The sequence below is a fragment of the Falco naumanni genome, chromosome 3 (genome assembly GCF_017639655.2).
Source record: "Falco naumanni isolate bFalNau1 chromosome 3, bFalNau1.pat, whole genome shotgun sequence".
In the NCBI taxonomy this organism is placed as follows: Eukaryota; Metazoa; Chordata; class Aves; order Falconiformes; family Falconidae; genus Falco; species Falco naumanni.
This window is the reverse complement of record NC_054056.1, coordinates 61,278,870-61,299,338: the sequence shown is the minus strand read 5'-3', so window position 1 is coordinate 61,299,338 and position 20,469 is coordinate 61,278,870. Positions and strand designations below refer to the sequence as shown.

Sequence of the window (20,469 nt, the reverse complement as noted above, 5' to 3'; positions counted from 1 at the left end):
ACAGATGATCAGCATTTTCTAGCAGGAATGAATTTGTTGTTACAACATACTGATTTGATGGGCTCAGAAGAGTCTATGGGAAATGTTAAGTCCACTGAAGATCTGACAGGCTGTAAATGGGCAGAGGAGGGGGTCAGCAAGCCTCTTCATTCCTTCTGGTTTCCTACCATCGCCTCTGTCTCAGTGTGATAGCTGCTGCCCCAGTTACCCATCACATGGGATTTCAGCGATGCCACTGCCTACACTCTTCTGGGGCTACTGCTGTTCTCCAACTGCTTGGCTTCTCTATCCATCTTATTAATTAGCAGTTAGGTCTCCCTGGGTCCTCAGCAAGTCATCTTAGAGGTGAAAAGGGCATAGTCTGCCAAACAGCCATGAGAAGATGCAGGCACCTTGGTCAAGCAAAGGTGAGCAAGACAACTATGGGATAAAATTGGACCTCAGACCAATGCTGATGAGAAGACTGGAGTACTCATGGAAACAAAGCAACCAAGGATGTGGACAGAAGGAAAAGCAGGCTGGCTTCAGGGACTTGTGAAATACTGTCAGTGAGAGTCAGTATTTCAGAAATGACATCATCATGGTAGCATCAACCACGTAACATTTTTAGAGTTACTGGGTTTGCAGTTCAGTTGAGAACTGATAAAAATTCATAATATTGGCACTTCACAAGACACAAACAGCAGATCAGAGTCACTCGCCACAAACCCCCACACAAGAGGGAAAGATTTAGATTTACAGCATGATTTGGAATCCAAGGCAGGGAAGACCTTAAGCATCTATTTAAGTCCAGTTGGTTTTAAAGGGATATAAGGGACTGTTTTAAAGCTGCTTTTAATATACGTTCTTTCCTGTTTTATTTTTTACCATTCACTTAAATGGAACCAACACCAGGGACATCAGACACGTAATAGTTTAGACACATTCATGTAATTGTGATGAAGCTTGAATATCTCTCCAACAAAACAGTGCAGTTTCTTCCCCTTAAGATCGTAAAAAGATTCATGACTGACAGTGCTCTGCTTTGGTCTGTGGAAATAGATAGTGTGTGTTTATGTAAAGTTAAAATGCATCTACCAGCTGAGCTCTTTTATAACCTATCTAGCTTTAAGATGCTTGCTTGTGCAATAATAACTGCTTTTAATATATAACAGAAAATACGTTCTTATATCTGCAAGAGAGGGGTCTGAGCCTCTAAGAGGCAGGCTATCTCCGCTCTTAAACCACACACCAAAGAAAGAGAAAAGAAGTGACGACCTTCCTGGATGCACAGGCTGGGGCTGTTCAGAAGCAGACATAGCCGTGACTGCCTACTGCTAACAAAGGTAGCCTGCACTAAAGGGAGTATAAGCTCTTTTTAGTGAAATTGTAAATTTTTGTCTCTTGTCCTACCCAAACAACGATAGGATTCCCTTCTGAATAGAGTGCCCCCTAGTGCTTGCTCTGGGATGGTGGAAGCTTCTGTGCAGTGCAGTATTGGTTCCTGAAGTAAGCATAAAATTAGCATGTGATTAGTCTGGGGGAAGGTAACAGGAATACTTAGCCTTTGATGCTTAAATGCGTGGCTGTATCACAGAGCTTAGGGTTTTGACATTAGAAAATACCATTAGTTGTTTACAGTAAATACCTACACGTGAGCAATCTCCATACTTTTCCCTACAAAGAATGATGTCAAGGAAACAAAATTCCTGTATGACATAATAAATGCTAAAAAGGTAGGTCAGATCCCATGTCCTCTCCTTGGGAAAGAGCAATAAAAGCAGCCACCTCTGACTGTACATGAATAGTTAGGAAAGAAACGAGGGGACTTAATTGGATGGGAAAAAGCTTGTAGCGTGAAGCTCTTTTTAGATTTTCATGTCCTTCCAAGATCCTCTGAATCTAAGCATGACTGTCAAGTTGAGACATATGCTTTTTAATCTTGAGAAAGACTGCATACAACAGTTCTTCAGTCTTTTGTGATACCAGTTTTGCTCTTCCAAGTGCCTGTCAACCGTTATTCATTGCCAGAACGCTTAGTGTATTGTTTGCTTGAAGAGTATTTCAGAACGTTGTCCTCTGCATTAGGCTGTGATATCAGCTGAGCTTCTGTTTGCTTGATTTTTATCTGTGCCTGTTTCTATTTGTCATTGGTATCCTTGGTCAAGTTGGACACAACTACAGTAAAACTGCATTTTCAGTTTCTAGTTTTGCTCGTTCACCCATTCATGCTTCAGCTCCAGCTTTTATGCTCTGTGTAACACTGCTGTACACAGCTTCTGTATGGTTAACATAATAAACAATGTAAAGATTCTATGAGTAAGGAAATCCTTAAAGTGGTGTAGACCCACTTTGTCAGCTCCAGTATCAAGTCTCTACCTTTTTTCCAGGATAGTGAAATATCACTCATTCCTGATGGCTGTAATACCTCCTTAGGATTTTCTGAGCTGTGCCAGACATCAGTGTTACTTCTGCAATGCTAACAACAATTATTCATTATTCCTTATAATATAGGGAATTAAAGGCACCCAACGAAGCTACTAAGCAGCAGGTTTAAAGTGAACAAAAGGAAATATTTTTCACATGGCACATAATTACATTTTGGAGCTCATTGCCTCAATATTCTTTGAAGCCAAAATTATAAATGGGTTCAAAAAGGGGCTGGACAAATTCATTATTAAACGCGATGGCTGTGTGCAGTCTCTGGCTGAAGAAGAGATTGCTCAGGAAAGCCATTGACTGCTAGGAGCTAAAAGGGTATGCTGGAGAAAGATTCACTCTCTATTTGCTCTATTCTTCATACTTTTTTGTAAACATCTGCTAGTAGTACTGTTATAGAAAAAAGAATGGGTTGTAATGGACCTCTGGTTTGACCCAGTATGGCTGTTAACACACATAAGAAGAAGAAAATAAATCAGTGCTTCTGTTTGGTTTGTATATAAAACCAGTGTGATGTGAAATGGTAATTTATTATTTTATTACTTTTTCTTTTTTTTTTTTACATACTGGTAGATGATTTTATAGTACTAACATCAGTTTATAAAGAACAAAAAGAGCTCTCTTAAGTTAACTAGCATCCTCAGTGTTTTCTAGTTGTTTTACTTTTGTAGCGGTTCTGGTACATTGTCCAGCTGTTGGACTGTGAAATGTAGGGTGATGATCCTGTGAAAGGGAAGAGAAAAGAAGAAATTAAGTTGTAAAATGTTTTTATTTAAAATGCATGTAGCTGCTATGGTAAAGCCTAATCCTTGAGCCTTTATTCTGAGCACTGTCTTATTCTGGAAATAAACTTGTTTACATTAATTAGGCCCTTTCAAAAGAGTCATGTTACTTACAGTGCATTGAGGTAGTACAGTTAAACTCCTGGTATGGGCAGTAAACCACTTCTGGCCTTTTGCAGAGCAGAAAGGGGATAATTACATGAATTTTGAAATCAAACAGGTTGAGCTTCCAAAGCATTCGCTTTGGTTTTGCATGGGGAAAACATTTCAAATCTAAGCAAATTTGTTGTCTTGCTGCTTTTGTAGTAGCTTTATGTACATTTCAGTTTTACCACTGACTTTTTAATTGTCTCTTCTCCTACAACATCACCAGCTTGAATTTTACGTTTTGATGGTTACATTGTGAATGAAGTCTATAGAATCGACAGTAGCTAGAACATACAAATACGTTTGGATCCAAGGAAAATCACACAAATTGCTCATGCGTTTTATATGTTTAATTGTAGATCTGGTTAGAGATTGACATATTTTCCCTCCATTTGTCAGTACTTTCACAGCATTTGTGTTTATTTTACTGGTATTTACTAAGCACATGTATCTCTGGCACACAAAGAAAGCTAAAAAGGTCCATGCTATCTGCAGCATTTAGGGCTTCTATAAAGTTTAACTGTTTTATGGATTGCTTTTTATTTCTTGTTACTGAGACTATGTGTTTGTTATTTTTTGGTGACATTTTTTCAAAACACTACGATTCTGACATCAATCGATTTTTAAACATTTCTGAGATAGAAGGACAGCCTAGTTGGGATGCAAATGTCTTTCTTGTTGACATAACTAGGAGTATGTTTTCTTTTTAGCTCCATGTATGCCACAGTGGAATTACCTTAAATATAAAGAATCAGATGGGATCTTTCTAAAATAGCCCTGTTTCAAGAGCCAAGACACTTTTTTCCCAGATGCACACTGACACAGAGATTTGCTTGTGCTTACTCAATATTTACTCTTATTCCCCAGAATTGCTCCCTCTTGATAGCAAGAACCTTCCCCACAGATAAAGCTTTACCTTTCGCCCTCCTAAATGTGGGGACCTCACTACTCACCTGCTGACTTCCACATGAGGGGAAGGTGAAAATATCCATAGTCCCGTAGCTATTGCAGGAGTATTTAAAAGACAGAGATAGTGTGGAACAGTGATTGTGCCTTTGGTGGAGGTGATGCTGAACGATAGATATGTAAGGTACACTACAATTTTTGTGTTTCCCTGCTTGGTCCAGCTCAGACCTACCCTGCATCTCTCACCCAGGTTCTGCCATTGCCACCTCCTTCTCCTGAGTGCAGGAGGTGGGAGGGTGGTGGTGGGTGTCCTCCCTAACACCAGGAAGAGTGAGGAGCAGGAAGCAGGCTACATTCCTGCTTTATTCCTTTCAGGTTGACTTGGGCCTGGATTGACAGATCTACACTAAATCCAGGCATTTTACAGCTACTAAAAGGTTTCTCCTGGCACCTTAAGTGTTGTTAGCAGTGGGATACTGGAAGCGTGGGAGAAAAACAGAGTTTAATGGTCACTGAGCTTAAACCGGTTTTACTGTTTTTTCATATCTTACTATCTTGTACTAATTGACTGGTTTTACCAAACCAGTGTCCCAGGAACCTATTTTGTTTTGGAAGACTTTTCTTGTACCTTATGTTAGATTATTCCAGGACATTTCTAATTTTGATGCAATTTGGGCCAAAACCTAATTGTAAAGAATACTGTCTCCCACGTCCTGCAAATCACTAGTATAAGGTGTCTTAATCATTGAGCTGTCAGGTAAAGTTTCAGTACCACAGTCTGCATTCAAATGACTCCTGTATCTAGCATTAAGAGAATCTGAGATGTTTCTTTCTTTTCAACTGAGGGAACTGAGGTTCTTTAGCCTGGAGAAAAGGAGGCTGAGGGGGGACCTTATCGCTCTCTACAGCTACCTGAAAGGAGGTGGTGGTGAGGTGGGTGTTGAGTGTCTTTTCCCTAGTAGTAAGGACAAGAGGAAATGGCCTCAAGTTGCACCAGGAGAGGTTTAAGTTGGATATCAGGAAAAATTTCCTCACCAAAAGGTTTGTCAAGCATTGGAACAGGCTGCCCAGGGAGGTGGTTGAGTCACCATCCCTGGAGGTGTTTAAAAGACATGTAGATGTGGCACTTAGGGATGTGGTTTAGTGGTGAGCTTGATAATGTTAGGTTAATGGTTGGACTTGAGGATCTTAAGGGTCTTTTCCAACCTAAATGATCCTATGCTTGTGAGGGTGCACTCTGCCCCATCATACAGGTCATTAACGAAGATGTTAAACAGGATTCAATCCAGTATTGACATCCCTAACACTCCAGCTATACTCCCTGCTGTATGTTCTCCCTAGTACTCCAGCTGGAAGTCCAGTCGCTGCTGAGCTGACTTCTCTGAATCTCGTATCAGTACATCTTCCCATCTTGTTTAAATGGGGTTTTGTTTTAAAGTTGGAACTTCCACCAAATGTCAGGAGTGGAACACTTCAGTGCCAAGCTACTCTTTTCCATCTAGCTCTCTCTTCATCATTTTATCAGGTTCCCTTGGCAGAATTTGGCACATAGAGTCGAATAATACTTTTAATAAGAAATCTGATAAATATGGACTTTATTGAATTATTTTAAACAACTAGTAATCGACTTAATGAGAGACAGATGCCTGGAATCTTTGTATTGTCTTGTAAGGGAAATATTTATATAGAGACTCAAATTTTAAAAAGTTTTGTTTTATGGAGGGATGCAGAGAATAAAGGCATCTGCGGCTATTCAACAGAGCTTTCATAATGTTGGCTTGCCTCAATTAATCTAGCTTTAGTGCAGTGTTCTAATGAAAGGAAATGTAGAATAAAAATGTAGAGCTGCAATGTATATGAATCTTGAAATGTCCACGGAGAGCTGATAAGTTGCTATATTTTGCTCAGTTTATGCAAAAGAGAAAATGAAGAAGCAAATTGCAAAAACCAAAAATTATACATCAAGTCGTTAAATCTCAATCTTCATTACTGAAGAATTGTTTAGATACACAGCAAGATCAGAATCTGAACAAAAGAGTAGCTAGGTGACATGTTCACAAAGGCCCTGCACATCAGGAAAAAATCCACAGAATAATGTCATGGGTGTGGTCTAAGTACAGAACTATGATTACTCCTTTTCTTTTCTTAAAGCTGTGAATGTAAACAATATTTTGCACTATTTCTTCTCTGTGACTAACGACTTTTTTTATTTTTTATTTCACAATCCATTTTTTGGTTTTTTTATTTCACAATCCATTTGTGTTATGTGGTCTTTGTAACTGTTAGCTCTCTTACTCCATAAACAACTTACCTTCATATTCTCACCATATTGTCCTTTAGAAAAAAGACTGTCCTGTCAAACAATGGCACTTTTCTTCCTTTTTTTTTTTTATTTTTTTTCCTCCAATCTGTTTTATGTGAATATTACATTCAGTTCATTATTTTGCTAAACTATGATGTTACTTGTACATAGCAAGGGTAAAATGCTACCAAACCAGAGTAGAAGAGGCATCCTTGTTGCATACCTGCCCAGTAGCTGGTGGCACTCAAATTGCCATCTCTGTCATTACAGCTGTAAATTGATTTTTTCTGTTTGTCCAATACTTATTTCATTTGCAGAGTATATTCTCTGAACGTATGCTGTGTGAGTGATGGAAGAAGAGACATTTGCACTGGGACATTCAGAGATCTCCATTGTATTCCATAAGTTCAGTACAAGTTTAGAAGAATCCTCAAAGCTCTTTGAAAGTTTCTTTCTTCTGCATCAGGAACGTACTAGCTGATTACATGGAAGTAGAATTGGGCAATCCAAATGTCCATTGATAAGTTCCCGTGGATACCTGCTGTAGTGAAACTGTCACTTGTGTATGGTATCTTTGTACTTCTCATTCACAATATACTAGTACCATGTATCTGATATTTGATTAATGATGCAGAAGTGGTTCTCAAGTGACAGCATTCAGGGACAGCAACTCCTTTTGCCCCTCCCTCATTGTCCAGAGTACTTCTACTTTATCTGTTAGCTGAGTCTGGGTCATTTGAGTAGCCTGTGGGAAAAAAAAAAAAATATATATATATATATATATGAAATATATAATCCTATGTATTATATATTTCATAAACTGCCTGGTTTTAAATTTCTCTTGGAATTAGAAAGTGCTGCATATACATTTTGAACATCAAAATAGGTTAATCCAGTTTGGTGAGCTGCTGCTTTTCGTTACTGTGCCTAACCATACTCTCTGTTCTAACAAGTAGTCTTGGGGCTGTGTTGAAATGCTGCTGTCTGTCGATGTACAGTGAGCATGCTAAAAATGACTAGGTTAACAATTGACAGCAACACTTGTCATCATTGTCAATCCCATTACTACCACTACTGGTTTTATGTTGATTATCTTTATATATTCTTCAATACTCTATTATTCTTTCAGCAGTTTCTCAGAGAGGTGTGGAATCATCTAAGACCAACACCTTTTTTTTTTTTTCAGTTTTTACTTACCCACTCCTTTCCAGTAAGCGTTTAGTTTTCCAAAGGGGTGATGATGGGCAGGTAGCAATTATAAAGTGAAAGCCTGCAGAGGGATGTCTGCAAAAAGGAAACAGAGCTTTAAAAAGCCAGAGACAGAAGTTTTGAGTAGCGAAGCAGTGGGAGCTCCCATCGCTGTGGAAGCACTCAGTGGCTCTACTGTGACCCATTACTGCTCTCCCCTGAGCAGAACAGCGTAGCAAATGATAGGCACAGGGGCTGGATGCTGGCCAGGAAAAGTAGGAAGTATACACATAGCTTTAGAGAGAAGAAGATCTTTTTCTTTAGAACAAGGAAAATGCTGGGCTAAAAGTCAAGCCTAGAGGAATGAATAATTTGTCTTTATATATGCTAGCAAAGTGTATTTGCAAACAAGCAAAGCAGACATCAAGGCACCAAAGTTTCCTGCTAAGGTCAAAAAAAAGTAATGAACCAGCACAATGAAGTGTTATCCTTTTTTTGAAAGGGCACTGCAAGTAGACCCTTATCTACTTTAGCCTACCCTACTACCCTTACTTCCCTTGAAAAGTACTATCTTATCCACTAGGAAAAACAACAGTGTGAAAAATATTTGTGTTCCATCTGTACATGCCAGTGTATTCTGGCTTTTATCTTGTAGCTTAATATGTCAGTGTCACCCTGTAGCAGAATTAAAATCTTATTATGTGAGCTTTGTTTCTTTCTTATCTTCTATCCAAACTATATTAACTAGAGCGGCCTAGATACACTCATGAAAACCCTTGAGGCTCACTTAGTGAGCAAAAACTGAGGGGTGCTTTATCACTTCTGAAAGGTTAGATCAGCTGTGTGTACATTACAGCTTGTAAAGATAGGAGTTTTGTTCACTTTTCAGATTCAACATTTGCCTTTATTTCATTTCCCATGTGCTGTTTTCTGTTGCTTCAGGGAATTTTATTACGTTCAAGGCTTTTCCAAATTGTGTGGTTCTAAATCAGAAAAAAGCTTGCCTTTACAGGGGATTTGAAGATGCTGTCAGGTTTTCTATGGTTGGGTCAGCTGATAATATAAACAGTCATGCAGTTCTTGTGAATTCTGAGCTCAGTGCACTGTCTCAATTACAATGATTTATTCAGATAACATCAGGCAAAAATATTACTGAATTAGCTAGAAATGTGTCAGAAGTCACCTTTCTTATCAGTGTATGTGTCCACCAGTTCATCGTTGATTACCTTTCTTTAGAAAAAATCTCCAGCAAGCAGATGGCAGAAGTGCACATGTATTAAATAAATACTTCAAACAATGTACTTCCTCAAAGAGGAAGTCGCAGACTCCAGTGCCAGTCAAGTCATGAAAAGAGTATTTTGCCATGGAAAGTATTTCCACCTAATTGAGAAAGTTTCTTGGAATCCTTAAGCCTTATTTTGTGCGTTACATAGCATAGATAGGCAATGAGTGGAGTAGCTCTCATCAGTCAGTACATAAAACATGAGTGAACAGAAAATTGACTCCAACACAAAGCTTACTACTTCAGTTAAATGCACACTATTGAGATTTTTTTCTGATGACTGAAAAAATGTATGTGTCTTTTCTTCTCCCGTCTCTCCCTCTCATTTTCTTGTTCTCTGTATTTTTTATTTTAATTTCTTTTCTCTTTTTTTTCTTTCTTGTTATATTTTAAATCAATTGCAAACTTTTCTTTTTACTTTAGGGAGGAAAAAAATCTGTAGTTCTTGCCTACTTCTTTCATAGCACATTGTATCCTTATATTTTAAAAATATTTATTATTATCATATTATCATATATAATGTTATGTTAATATAACAAGTAATATTTTATAAACATTTAAATAACATTTCATTAACTCTTTAAAACAATTCCCTGGGACAAACTTTTATTATTTATAAAGTAAATCAAATATCATAATGCTAATCTTTAGGAGGAAGAACAGGTTCGACTCAGAAGAGATACTTAAATCGTCTAATTAGTTTTTTGAATAAAAATTTAAATTGCACAAAAAGATCCCAAATAATGTTCTCAAAGCTCTAAGGTACCTAAAAACTCTGTAGAATCCATTAGCCTGCTAACATTCTGAGTTCAACAGAGAAAATCTAGGGGGGGATGTAATTCTGAGTTCTAAGTAGTACTGTGGAAGGAATGTTTTGCTTGGCAGAAAGGCACATGAAAAAGAGTTTCTTGATTAAAAGTTGGAAACAAGAAACAATAAGAGACAAACACACAGTTTTCCCAATTCTAAGAGAGTAGAGATGCAGACGTACAGACAGCCTTATATAAATGTACATAACTCCAAACAGAGGGAAAGGAAGTAAGACGCAGAGTTGCAGCGAAGGAGGGAAGAGGAGTTGGAGGAAACCGCTGCTAGGTAGAACAGGATGGCATTTCCTTTCTTCTGCAAAGCTCATTCAACAGGCAGTCTCAAGGAGTCTTAGCAAATAGGGCAGATCTGTAATGCAAAAAATTAAAGCTTGTGGCATCATTAACAGCAATATTGCAACTTGTTTAGTCTGGAAGTTCCAGGGTTCTGTCATTGTGGCTACTTGTAAAACAACTGCAACAGAAGAGCACCAAAATTTACCCCTGTGACATTGGAAAAAGGAGTGATTGCACTGATAATTTGGCAGCCGATAGCTGCTTTGGATTCCTTATACTCTAATACAGGAAAGTCAGGTAAGTTTTCAATGATGGGGGCAAAAGAGGTACATTATCATCATCATCATGAGCAGCAGCAGCAATAATAGTAATAATAACAATAGTGTTGTTAAATTCCCTGAAATAGATCAGAGTTAGGTGATTGTAATGGTAACTCGGATACCTGCATTAGCTCACAGTTGATATCTCTGCCTTCACCCAATATCTTAAGATACTTCTCCTTTTTGGACTCATTCAAACCATGTCATACTGTTCAGGCTGAATAATTTTCCTTCTGTCCACATCATTTGAGATATTTACATGTTAACTTTCAAAAAATAGTATAAAAAAGTTAACTTAGAATTTATCTTAAAACGCTTATCCACACATTCAGTGCACTATATGTAACTTTGAGTCCCTCCCCTTTTGCATAAGTCATAGAATCACAGAATCATAGAATTGTTTGTATTGGAAGGGACCTTAAACAGCATCTTGTTCCAGCCCCCCTGCCTTGGGCAGGGACACCTTCCACTAGACCAGGTTGCTCAAAGCCCCATCCAGCCTGGCCTTGAACATTTCCAGGGATGGAGCATTCACGGCTTCTGTGGGCAACCTGGCCCCGTGTCATGCCACCCTCACAGTGAAGAAATACCTGTGTCTTGGTAAGGAGGAATTCTCATTAAGAAATAAATAACTCTGCAGCATCTTTTACTCATGTACTGTGCAATTAAGATGTGTAATTACATCCTTCAGAACAACAAAGGGAGAAAGCAAGGAGATAGCAGAGTTACTGAATAATAAAGCAGATAATTTTGTTCACAAAAGGATGGATAGTGCCTTTGTGGTGATCAATGTCTTTCTGTATTTACCCAGAAGAGGTTTCCTATCAAAGGGCAGAAGTAGTTGATATTCAGCGTAGTCTGTGTTCGTTCACTTCATGTTTACAGACATTATAGTCATGAGTGTTGGTCAAGTTCGCTGTCATCTTGAAAACGTACAAGGCATGATAGCTGTGAACAAAACTTTTAATTATGCATTGTGTTAAAAGTTGGGTGGTGAAATAGGGAGGTATGAAAATCCCACATACTGTACATGAAAACTATTCATTAAATCTTCCAAAATCAGGAAATTTATTTTCATAAGAGGGAATAAGCACTACTTGAGACCAATTTTTTTATTTTTTTTTTACACACAATTTGAAAATAATATAACCTGCACATTAGTTACATTGTAAGTGCGCATATTGTACCCAGAGGGTCCTTTCTATAAAAAAGGGATCATAAAATCCTATCAACATACCATATTTTTCTGCTGGAGATAAATCAGCAAGATTAATGAGGTTAAGTTAGTGCTATCTGGTATGCCAGGGGATAAGTTTCTAAATTAGAATTTTAATTGTATGTTCTATTGCAGTCCTCTTACTAATTCACATTTCACCATATATCTAAAATCTTTCCTTATATGGAAGTCTTAAAGAATTTTAAAGGAATGAAAGTAATAAGTTTTTAAAACTTAAGTAGGTAAAATGGAAATTACTCTGAAAGCCTATAGAAACTAGGTTATCTTTCAAATTTTTAGACCACTCTGCAGAATCTATAAAGATTTCTACTCCTGCTGTTAAATCTTAAAAGTGAACTTCAGATGTGGCAGTGTTAGATGCTGAGATAATAAATGACATCAACAGACCTCATAAATAGGTTGGTTTAAGAAATACATGGAAAGTAATTCTTTGTTAGTTATTATAGAAGTACTCCATGACACTCTCTTTTGCAGTAATTGTCATGGTTTGAGACCAAATGACAGTTGGTCATTAGAAACTAAATGTACTCAGCTGCCAAAATACCTCAGTCACAGATACATGCAACTTTACAAATTGCACAACTTTGCTGTTCCATGGAAGAGATTCTGCAGGAGAGAGGACTCAGTCCAGGACAGTTGGGTGGCTCTGCGCGGTGGTTCCAGCCATGCCGTGTGTTCTCCTACAGTGTCTCTCAGGAGCCTCCTTCCTTGTCCTCTGGATCCTCACCCCTGTAGAGGAAGGAAGCTGGGTTAATTGGCATTGATAATATACAACCGTGGATTGGCTTCAGGGGCAGAGGGTTGGCCGAAGTAGATAAAGTGCAGCTGTGGCTGGTTGAGTGAAGTGGCTGAGAGTCAATGAAGAGAGAGCAGCTGAGAAAGAAGCAAGAGAAGAGAGAATGCATGCCCTGGATAAGGCAAGACGAGGAGAAGGCAGCTGAGGGACTGGCACGAAGAGTATGCTGGTATGAGGTGGTAAAAGACCTTGTTGCAGCTTTATAGTTTGGAGAGTGCTGTGACACTACCCAAGTAAGCCAGGACACTCAGATACAGGACTGGGTAGAAGATAGTACTGAGTTCTTAATTTTCTTGTTCGAATGCACTTGGTACCTAAAAACTAGCTCTTGCCATGGCTGGTACTCGTGATTTGCTATTCCTGAAGGTGTGCAACACTTTCACAACTTTCACAGTGACCGACAAGTCACTTTCACTTGCTACTTCTTTATTCTTATAGCTATGTTTCTCCCGTCTCCTATAGCGCTAACTAAATTTCATGTGCATTTGCTAACACTCTTGTCATCTAGAGATAACTCATGGCAACCACTACAAATACCTATGTCATTAAAGATACTACACCAAAGCAGTTCAATCATTTTAATATGTTTTCATTATGAAGCTATAGCTTGACTAGACTGGCCAGCTGTCCAGAGAATACCAAGGCCTGTGACTTTAAAAATACAAATGTGTTAGAAAATTCACTAATTGAAAGCATCTTGCTGCTGAAAAATGAGCATACCAATACAATGACAGAATTTGTACCAGATTTTGTCTTACCACATGGTTTTAGTCCTTTTTTTTTTTTTTTGAAAATCGAGTGGTAAATCGTGCTGCAGTTAGTTACTGGAGGAGGTAATGTTTCCCCTTCCATTTCAACATTTAATGGAGGCAGTGCCTATGATGTTTAGTGTCTCAAAAGACCAGAAGGACTTTTGCTTTCCTGCTTTTCTTCTCATGTCTAATGTAGACTAACCTAAATGCACCTGCAAAGGAAAAGATTGTTTCCTACCTCTGGCTATGCAAGCCTTTATGAAGGATGCTTCTTTTTTTTTTTTTTTTTTTTTTTTTACTCAGTCCAAGGAGGCACAACCTCATAAAGGAGCATCAGGAACAATGTTAGAGTTGCTATGTGTTGGACTATAACTGTGTATCTGCTTTAACACTGATCTACGCTTTTGATCTCACACTCAGAATACCTTATGTAAATTATCAGCCTAATTTTTCCAGAAAATTCCAAACAGAATGAGGGAGTTTTGGTGATAACATAACAGTCTGTATTGTGGTTTTTTCTTCCACATTCAGACCGAGGTTACAGTAACACACTGGTAAGTGCTTTATAACTGCTGAAGGCAGTTAACATTGATTGGATAGATTTTCACACTGGCGCTTGCAACAGACAGTTTTCAAGGGCACACATAGTAAAATTTTTTTTTTTAATTCCGTTATTTGAAAACTGGACATAATTCTCAGTGATTGAAGCTGACAGAAAAGAAAAAGCTGATGGTGAATATATTCTCTAGTGGCACGCTGTCATCCACAAATGTTTGCAGTGACCAAAGCCATGATTGAAGTAGGAAGAGCTGCTTGCCTACAGTGGGCCATCAGTGAAATCATTTACCGCTGCTCACAAACATTTGCAGTGATCTATTACTTGCAGGTGATGCATTTTCAATGACAAAATCTTTCCTCAAAGTGAATAGAAGATTAAAAATGTTGTTGATAGCTTGAAACTCTCTGCACATTTCTTTAACATAACTACCAATCACTCTTCCTTCTTAATTCCTTAACAATCTAAATACTCAGTTATCAACAAACTGAATGTGATTATTTCAATTTTCTGCTTAAAAAAACCAGTTAATATTAAGTAACAAGAACATCCTTACATGCCAGATATTTTGCAGATTCTGAATCCTGAAAAAGCTATGAACTGACAGATTTACTATACACACAAATCTTGCACTGTTCATTACACAAGCCTGAACGTCCTTGTCCTCCAAACATTAATGGACTTGCTTAAAGTAAAAGATATATTTACTAGGCGTTTTAAATACAAATAAGAGTCTAATGTGACACTAGGATCTTAACTCAGAGTTTAATGGATGCATTTTTTTCCACCTATAATCTCCACATATAAAGTGGACGTAGCAGTAGTAAAGGGTGATACATTTAGGTAAAACTAGTGATGTAGCTTCACTGTCCAATTCAGGACATTTTAGGCATCTAATTTAGCTTCAACTCAAAGGACTTATGGTAGAAATGTACATTTCTTCTGTAGCTAATCGAGCATAGACAAAGACCTCCATTAGGACCACCATCAGTTGTCTGGTCTAGCCTAAAGTAGACAGTATGCATAACTGTCTGCATGTAGCTTAAAAACAAATCCAGAGGCTTTTATGACTGAATAGGTCAAATTACTCATTTTACTAAAGTACATCTTAATCTGATTATCTAGAAATAACAATGGAAAAATGGATGTTATCAGTGGACAAACTTAGGGTCAATTGGGAAAAGCAGACACCATAAAGTGTCAAACATTTTAAAACAAATCCACAAATCAAACTTAAGATTGTTACACAGTGAAATATGCATTTCTTTGTACCTGTGAATAATATTCTTGTGTATTAAGTAGGCAGAGCATGATTTATGATGTCATTAACTTCTCATTTCTTCGTAAGAGCTTGCATTTTGTAAATGACATCATAGGACAGTACACTGTTGTCACTTAGCAACTAAGAAGTGCTTTTTCAAAAAGTTGCTGCTTGGTTTTGGTTTAATAATAAAAATAGTAATTCCACGCAACCCTTTACATTTGTAGATCTTAAAGTGTTTACAAAAATGCATTCTTTTTGCTATCCTTGATTTGAAGCATGAAAATCTAGGATGGAAAGTGTGTTGCCAAAATTTACAATCAACAGAGGTACAAATTGTATGCTGAAGATCTCACCCCGTTCTCCACATTCCAGCTTCTTCAAACTGCACTTTTATATAGGGCCCTTCCAATATCTTCTGGTCTTACGAATTTTGAAATGAGGAAAGGGAATAATTTTAAAAAATCTGTATTTGCAGTGATTATCTCCCCCTCTCGTTTGAGATACTGCAGTTATTTTCTAGTCTGAGGGTCACAGTGATTTAGCCCTTGGCAAATATTTATAATGGAAACCATTGCAGCAATGAGTTCAAGAAAAAACATATTCATCCTAAGATGATCCTGCTGCTGCGTTACTGACCAGTTCTCATGTTGCATATCCAGCAGTTCTGTATAATTCAGGTTTTTTTCAGAAACTGTTTTATCCTGATTATCAAAATACTTTCTAACAACAGAATGACAATTGACATTGCATACTGAAATGTCTGCTGTAACAGCTGCATTGAAAAGTGTTTCATTTTTCAAGTAAATTACAGAGGCTCGGTAGCCAAGGTTTTGTGCGATTTGAGGTAAAGAAATACTTACTTTAAATTATTTCAGAAATGTCCTACACACATTTTTGCTTCCTCATTGCCCTTGCCCAGACATTTGGTGGAACGAAGCTGTTTGGAGGCATATTTCTTCCTAATAGTCCACATTTTTAAGAAACTTTTAAGGATGAATTAGAGTGAATAGTCAGTAAGATAACGTGTGGGCTGCTGTGCAGCAGTCTCTCTGGAGAGTGGTATGTCAGGAAAGACATTAAAAAAATTTCTGTAATGAAACGTATATTTCTCACAAGTAAGGAAAGATCTTGACAGATCATCTGTTATGAGGTATCTGCTCTGTTCCTTACTTGTAGGACAAATGGGATTTCTGCTTATAATTCATTGAGGATTATCGTTCTGTTGCGGTTTGTGTAATCGCTGCACATGGGGAATTTAGGAAATGACACTCCAGCTGTCTTTTACAATAACTGTTTCTTTTTATGCTTTTGCACTGTAATACCTTTTCCTTCAAATTATCTTTTCTGTACACTTCTCACTGAAATACCTGTGTGTATCCCAAAATGAATTTAAAAGAAAAATGGATCTACATAAATTACTTCTATTTTCCCTATGTGATAGGTTTCATTTCATTTACTAATTTATTGATAAAAACCCAAAGAAAAAAATATATATGGAGTTCTTTTTCTAGAATACATTTTTAATAAAGAAAGTGAAGTCAATATGCAGTAGCTGGAAACATAAATCTGTCTCCTGGTTTTCATTATTGTGTGAGGTTTGATATATATGTAATCTGAAGAATAGAATTATCTACGTGGCAGACATATTATTAGGAAATATTTTATCTGTAAGGCTCATTAAGTTTATCATTGTTTTCAGAAGTTCCAAACAGGTGGGAGAAATTGAACCTGTACGTTAGCAAATGAGACGTAGACAAGCTGCCCAGCCCACTACATTGCCTATTGTATATCTTCCCTGAATTCAATACCATGCAAATCTTTCCCAGTTGTCTCCAGAGATGTACTTTAATTGGTTGGCTTAAAGCAATTTTGTAAAAGTTCATTAGTGGGGCAGGGAGAAGCAAGAAGGCCCTAGGAGTATAAGGGTCCTTCTTATTTCAAGGTGCATGTTTGGAAGCTGTATCAGCAAAACTCTTTGTAACAGCACATGTAACGTTTAGTGAATTAAACCCAAACACACTTGCTGGATAATGTCTTATGGATCGATTCTGTGAACTAGTCTTTAGTAAAAGGACTGTAAGAAAACTAGAATTCTCTATAGTCATTCTAGCTGCCTGAAACACAGACTCCTGAGGAAGATACCAGGTCAAGTTTTAGATCAGATGATTGATTAGTTTGTTCTGCCTTTGGAGCTTTGTGGCTGAACATTTCCATCTCTGTTTTGCCTTTAACTATGTTTAATTGTTCACCATCCAGTGTTGTTTGAGACTAAGCGTGAACTTTGCAAGAAATTGAGACATAGGTGTTTGCCCGTGGAGACCAATTCCTTTTGCAGTTCAGCCGGGCTTGTTACAAAAGTATTTTCCATGCAGCCCGAGTTGAGAGTGCTCTGGAGTGGGAAGGCTTGCTTGCTTTAGATGCCGTTGGCAGATATATAATCAGACAATGATTGGCACCTTTTTGGCAAGCAGCCACAAAGCTGTAAATCATTTTAGGATTTACAGGGTGTCACTTCTCGTGGCAACAATCTGCATCTCTCAGAGCTGTACCCAATGATGGTATGCCATGATTAAGGAGAAACTTATTTTTAATAGTGGGCTTCAATAATTTCAATTTGCAAACCTTTTGAAATTTTCTAAGGAAGCGTGGAGAGATGAAGGACAAACAAATAGAAGCCTTTTGACAAGGCTTCTGTTTTTCCTAAGTTATTACTTACAAACTTTTTCTAAATAATCATGTATCCCCAGGAATTTCCATATTGTAAGTGGGAAACCAGCACTCTAGTGAACTTATTAGAAGAAAACTCATTTTAGACACTGAAAGCCCCTGTGTTCCATTGACTTCAGCAAGAGATAAAGGGTTTATTTTTACTTTTATCCCCTTTACTAATGGAAATCATTGAGATTTGAAGAACAATGCATTTCAGGTATGAGGGCAAAGAACAAATGGTAGTCCATTTAATGAGCATTATCTATTTTAAAGCATTCAGAATATGTTGAGGGCTTGCAAGAGGTACAAACTTCCTGAGGTTTTCCCTGTTTAGTCTGGGACTTAGCCTTTTTTGGCTCCTGTTACCAGAAAAGTAAATCATGTACCTTCATGTCCCTCTTGAATCAAAAGATTAAATCTACTGATCATTCTAGTAAAAAGTTCAAAACGTGAATCAAGACCAGCCATCATCCTGTTAGAATTCCACTGGTTTCTTTGGCAACTGTGTATTTTTAACATAGGAAAAATATTTCAATACAAAATGATAAAATGCGTCTACATTATATGACTTACAGAGATACAGTGCATAAATTAAGAAATTGTGCAAATGCTCTTTTAAGCAATGGGACAGATAGGACATAACAACTTGCTTGCTGCCCTTTTGGCAGCTTGTGTGTTTTATTAATGTAAAAATATATTTTTAGCACCTTCAACTTTCTTATTTACATTAAATTTATTTACTAGAGCACAGAGGTCAGGTGAATGTTAGATTATGTCTTTCACAAAATCACATTATTTTTATTCTCTAACAAAATAATCATCTTGGTGCTATCATAAATTTTGTTTAAAAGAAAGACAGATACATGCTGATTGAATCCATATTTTTTAAAATGCCTATGTATGTTTAGATCCATGGGGTCATCTGCCAAGAAGTAACTGAAACTTGTGGATGTGTCAAAAATAAAACGTGTTAGTACAGTGTGTAATTCTGCACTGAAATACTGGAGCAACTCCAACACTGATGATGAAGCTCCTTCAGTCTCATGTGTGTGTATGAGAACTATGCAAAAAATCTGGATAGCACAAACGAAGGACTCTTAATGTTGCAAGCATGCAACTTTGGAAAGGTTTAATAGCACTTCATATGGAAATAATTCTTCTTGCTATTACACAGATAATATGTCAAATTTGAGGTAACACTTGGAGCTATGCATAAACACCATTTGACAGAAGACTCATATTTGTGCTCAGTAAAAGAATCAGTTAAATGACACTTTAATAACAATACCCACAAGTACTGTTTGCCTTTCTCCTTGGTTTATCCGTAAGGTAACTGTCGTTGCATGCTTTCCTTAATGTCACTGTCTTTCCTTTTTTAGAGTTTCTTTGAAGGACAGTCTGCACCATGGGATTCAGCTAAGAAAGATGAGAACAGAATGAAAAATAGATATGGGAATATCATTGCATGTAAGTGTTAACACCATAATTGTGCACTGTGTTAACTTCCCTTCAGAAATGGATAAGAATGACCACCAGCCTCGGGCTTAAATCAGGGTTATATTCCTCTTCTCTAATTAAGAAGATAAAAGTGAAGTAAGATATTACTGGGGTTTTTTTTGAGAAGACTGTCAAATTTAATGCATTTTCTCAACTAGCTTTCTGTATACCTTCCATCCTGTGATCAAAGTTTGGCTAATGGAGAATGACACCTTTAACCAGCACTAGGCTCTAGCAGCTCCTAAACTGCTTCTGACAGCTTAGTGAAAGAGTATCCATGATCACATTGGCACATTGAGTCTGGAATCTGGATATTGTAGGAGTGGACAATACTGCTGCTCAAGTATTCTTTAATAACAGTGACAGTTGTCCTGACTTACCATCTTAATGCTAGACAGACTCCAAGGAAAAAGAACAGAAGCTGTATGTTTTACTTAAAAATGCCAAGCTTGATAAAAATCAAATGTACTAATAATCAAATAATTTGAGGAGATGATAACATGATTTGGTGAACGACCCCTAGATCTGGTATTATGAGATTGCAGAACTTTGTGGAAAGAGTTGCTGCACATGAACACAGGGGCAGAAAATATATCAAGTTCTGTAAAATTATATTATTATTTACACACTGGTGGTGTTGCACTTGAAGGCTAAGTTGCCAGTGTGTATGTAGGAGATGATCCTTTCCCTGATTGTTCCTTCAAAATCTCAGTTTAAGGTATGAAGCGTATGTGTTTGTGCCAGTCAGACAGAGAACCATGAAGCAGGCATAAGCAGAGAAATAAGCAGCAGTCACAGCATGTCAGAAGTTTGGTAACCATGAAAATGAACGATGGCCTTTAAGGAGGGATCATTTAATGACACTGCTGAAGTTCAGAAATCATGTATAACCCTAGGTACATGGGTCAGCATAGAAGAATAAACAGTGCTGATTGTCTGAACATTTGGAGGACCTTTGGAAGGAGTGTGTAGTGCATATTTACACTGCCTAATTTCAGCATCTAGTCTAGGTGCTTGTCCAGGCACAGATCTATCTAGGTTTCCTCATCAGTGAGCCACATGGACTTGACAGAGCCCATTCAAATGCTTCTGAATCACCACCTGAAGAGGTCCTTTCTGCAGTGCTTGTACAATGAGTCTGGAGAAACCAACTCCTGACTTAGTGACCTACAGTAGATGGTATGAATAGGCCCTTATATCACTGTGGCCC

General features: G+C 37.6%; 1 protein-coding gene and 1 long non-coding RNA gene across 13 annotated transcripts in view; one reads left to right on the top strand and one right to left on the bottom strand.

The window, feature by feature from the left end:
- Positions 1-20,469, top strand: part of PTPRM (protein tyrosine phosphatase receptor type M) — a 479,902-nt gene that overhangs the window by 399,839 nt on the left and 59,594 nt on the right. For all 12 annotated transcript variants that reach the window (XM_040587165.1, XM_040587163.1, XM_040587160.1 and 9 more), the window contains one exon: positions 19,142-19,229. In XM_040587165.1, the coding sequence (XP_040443099.1) occupies positions 19,142-19,229 (88 nt within the window). The remainder of the gene's footprint in view (positions 1-19,141; positions 19,230-20,469) is intronic.
- On the bottom strand, positions 6,846-7,917 carry LOC121084999. Its single transcript, XR_005826922.1, has 2 exons — positions 7,753-7,917; positions 6,846-6,893 (listed from the first exon to the last, which is right to left on the bottom strand). It is a non-coding gene; the product is annotated as an uncharacterized LOC121084999 (long non-coding RNA).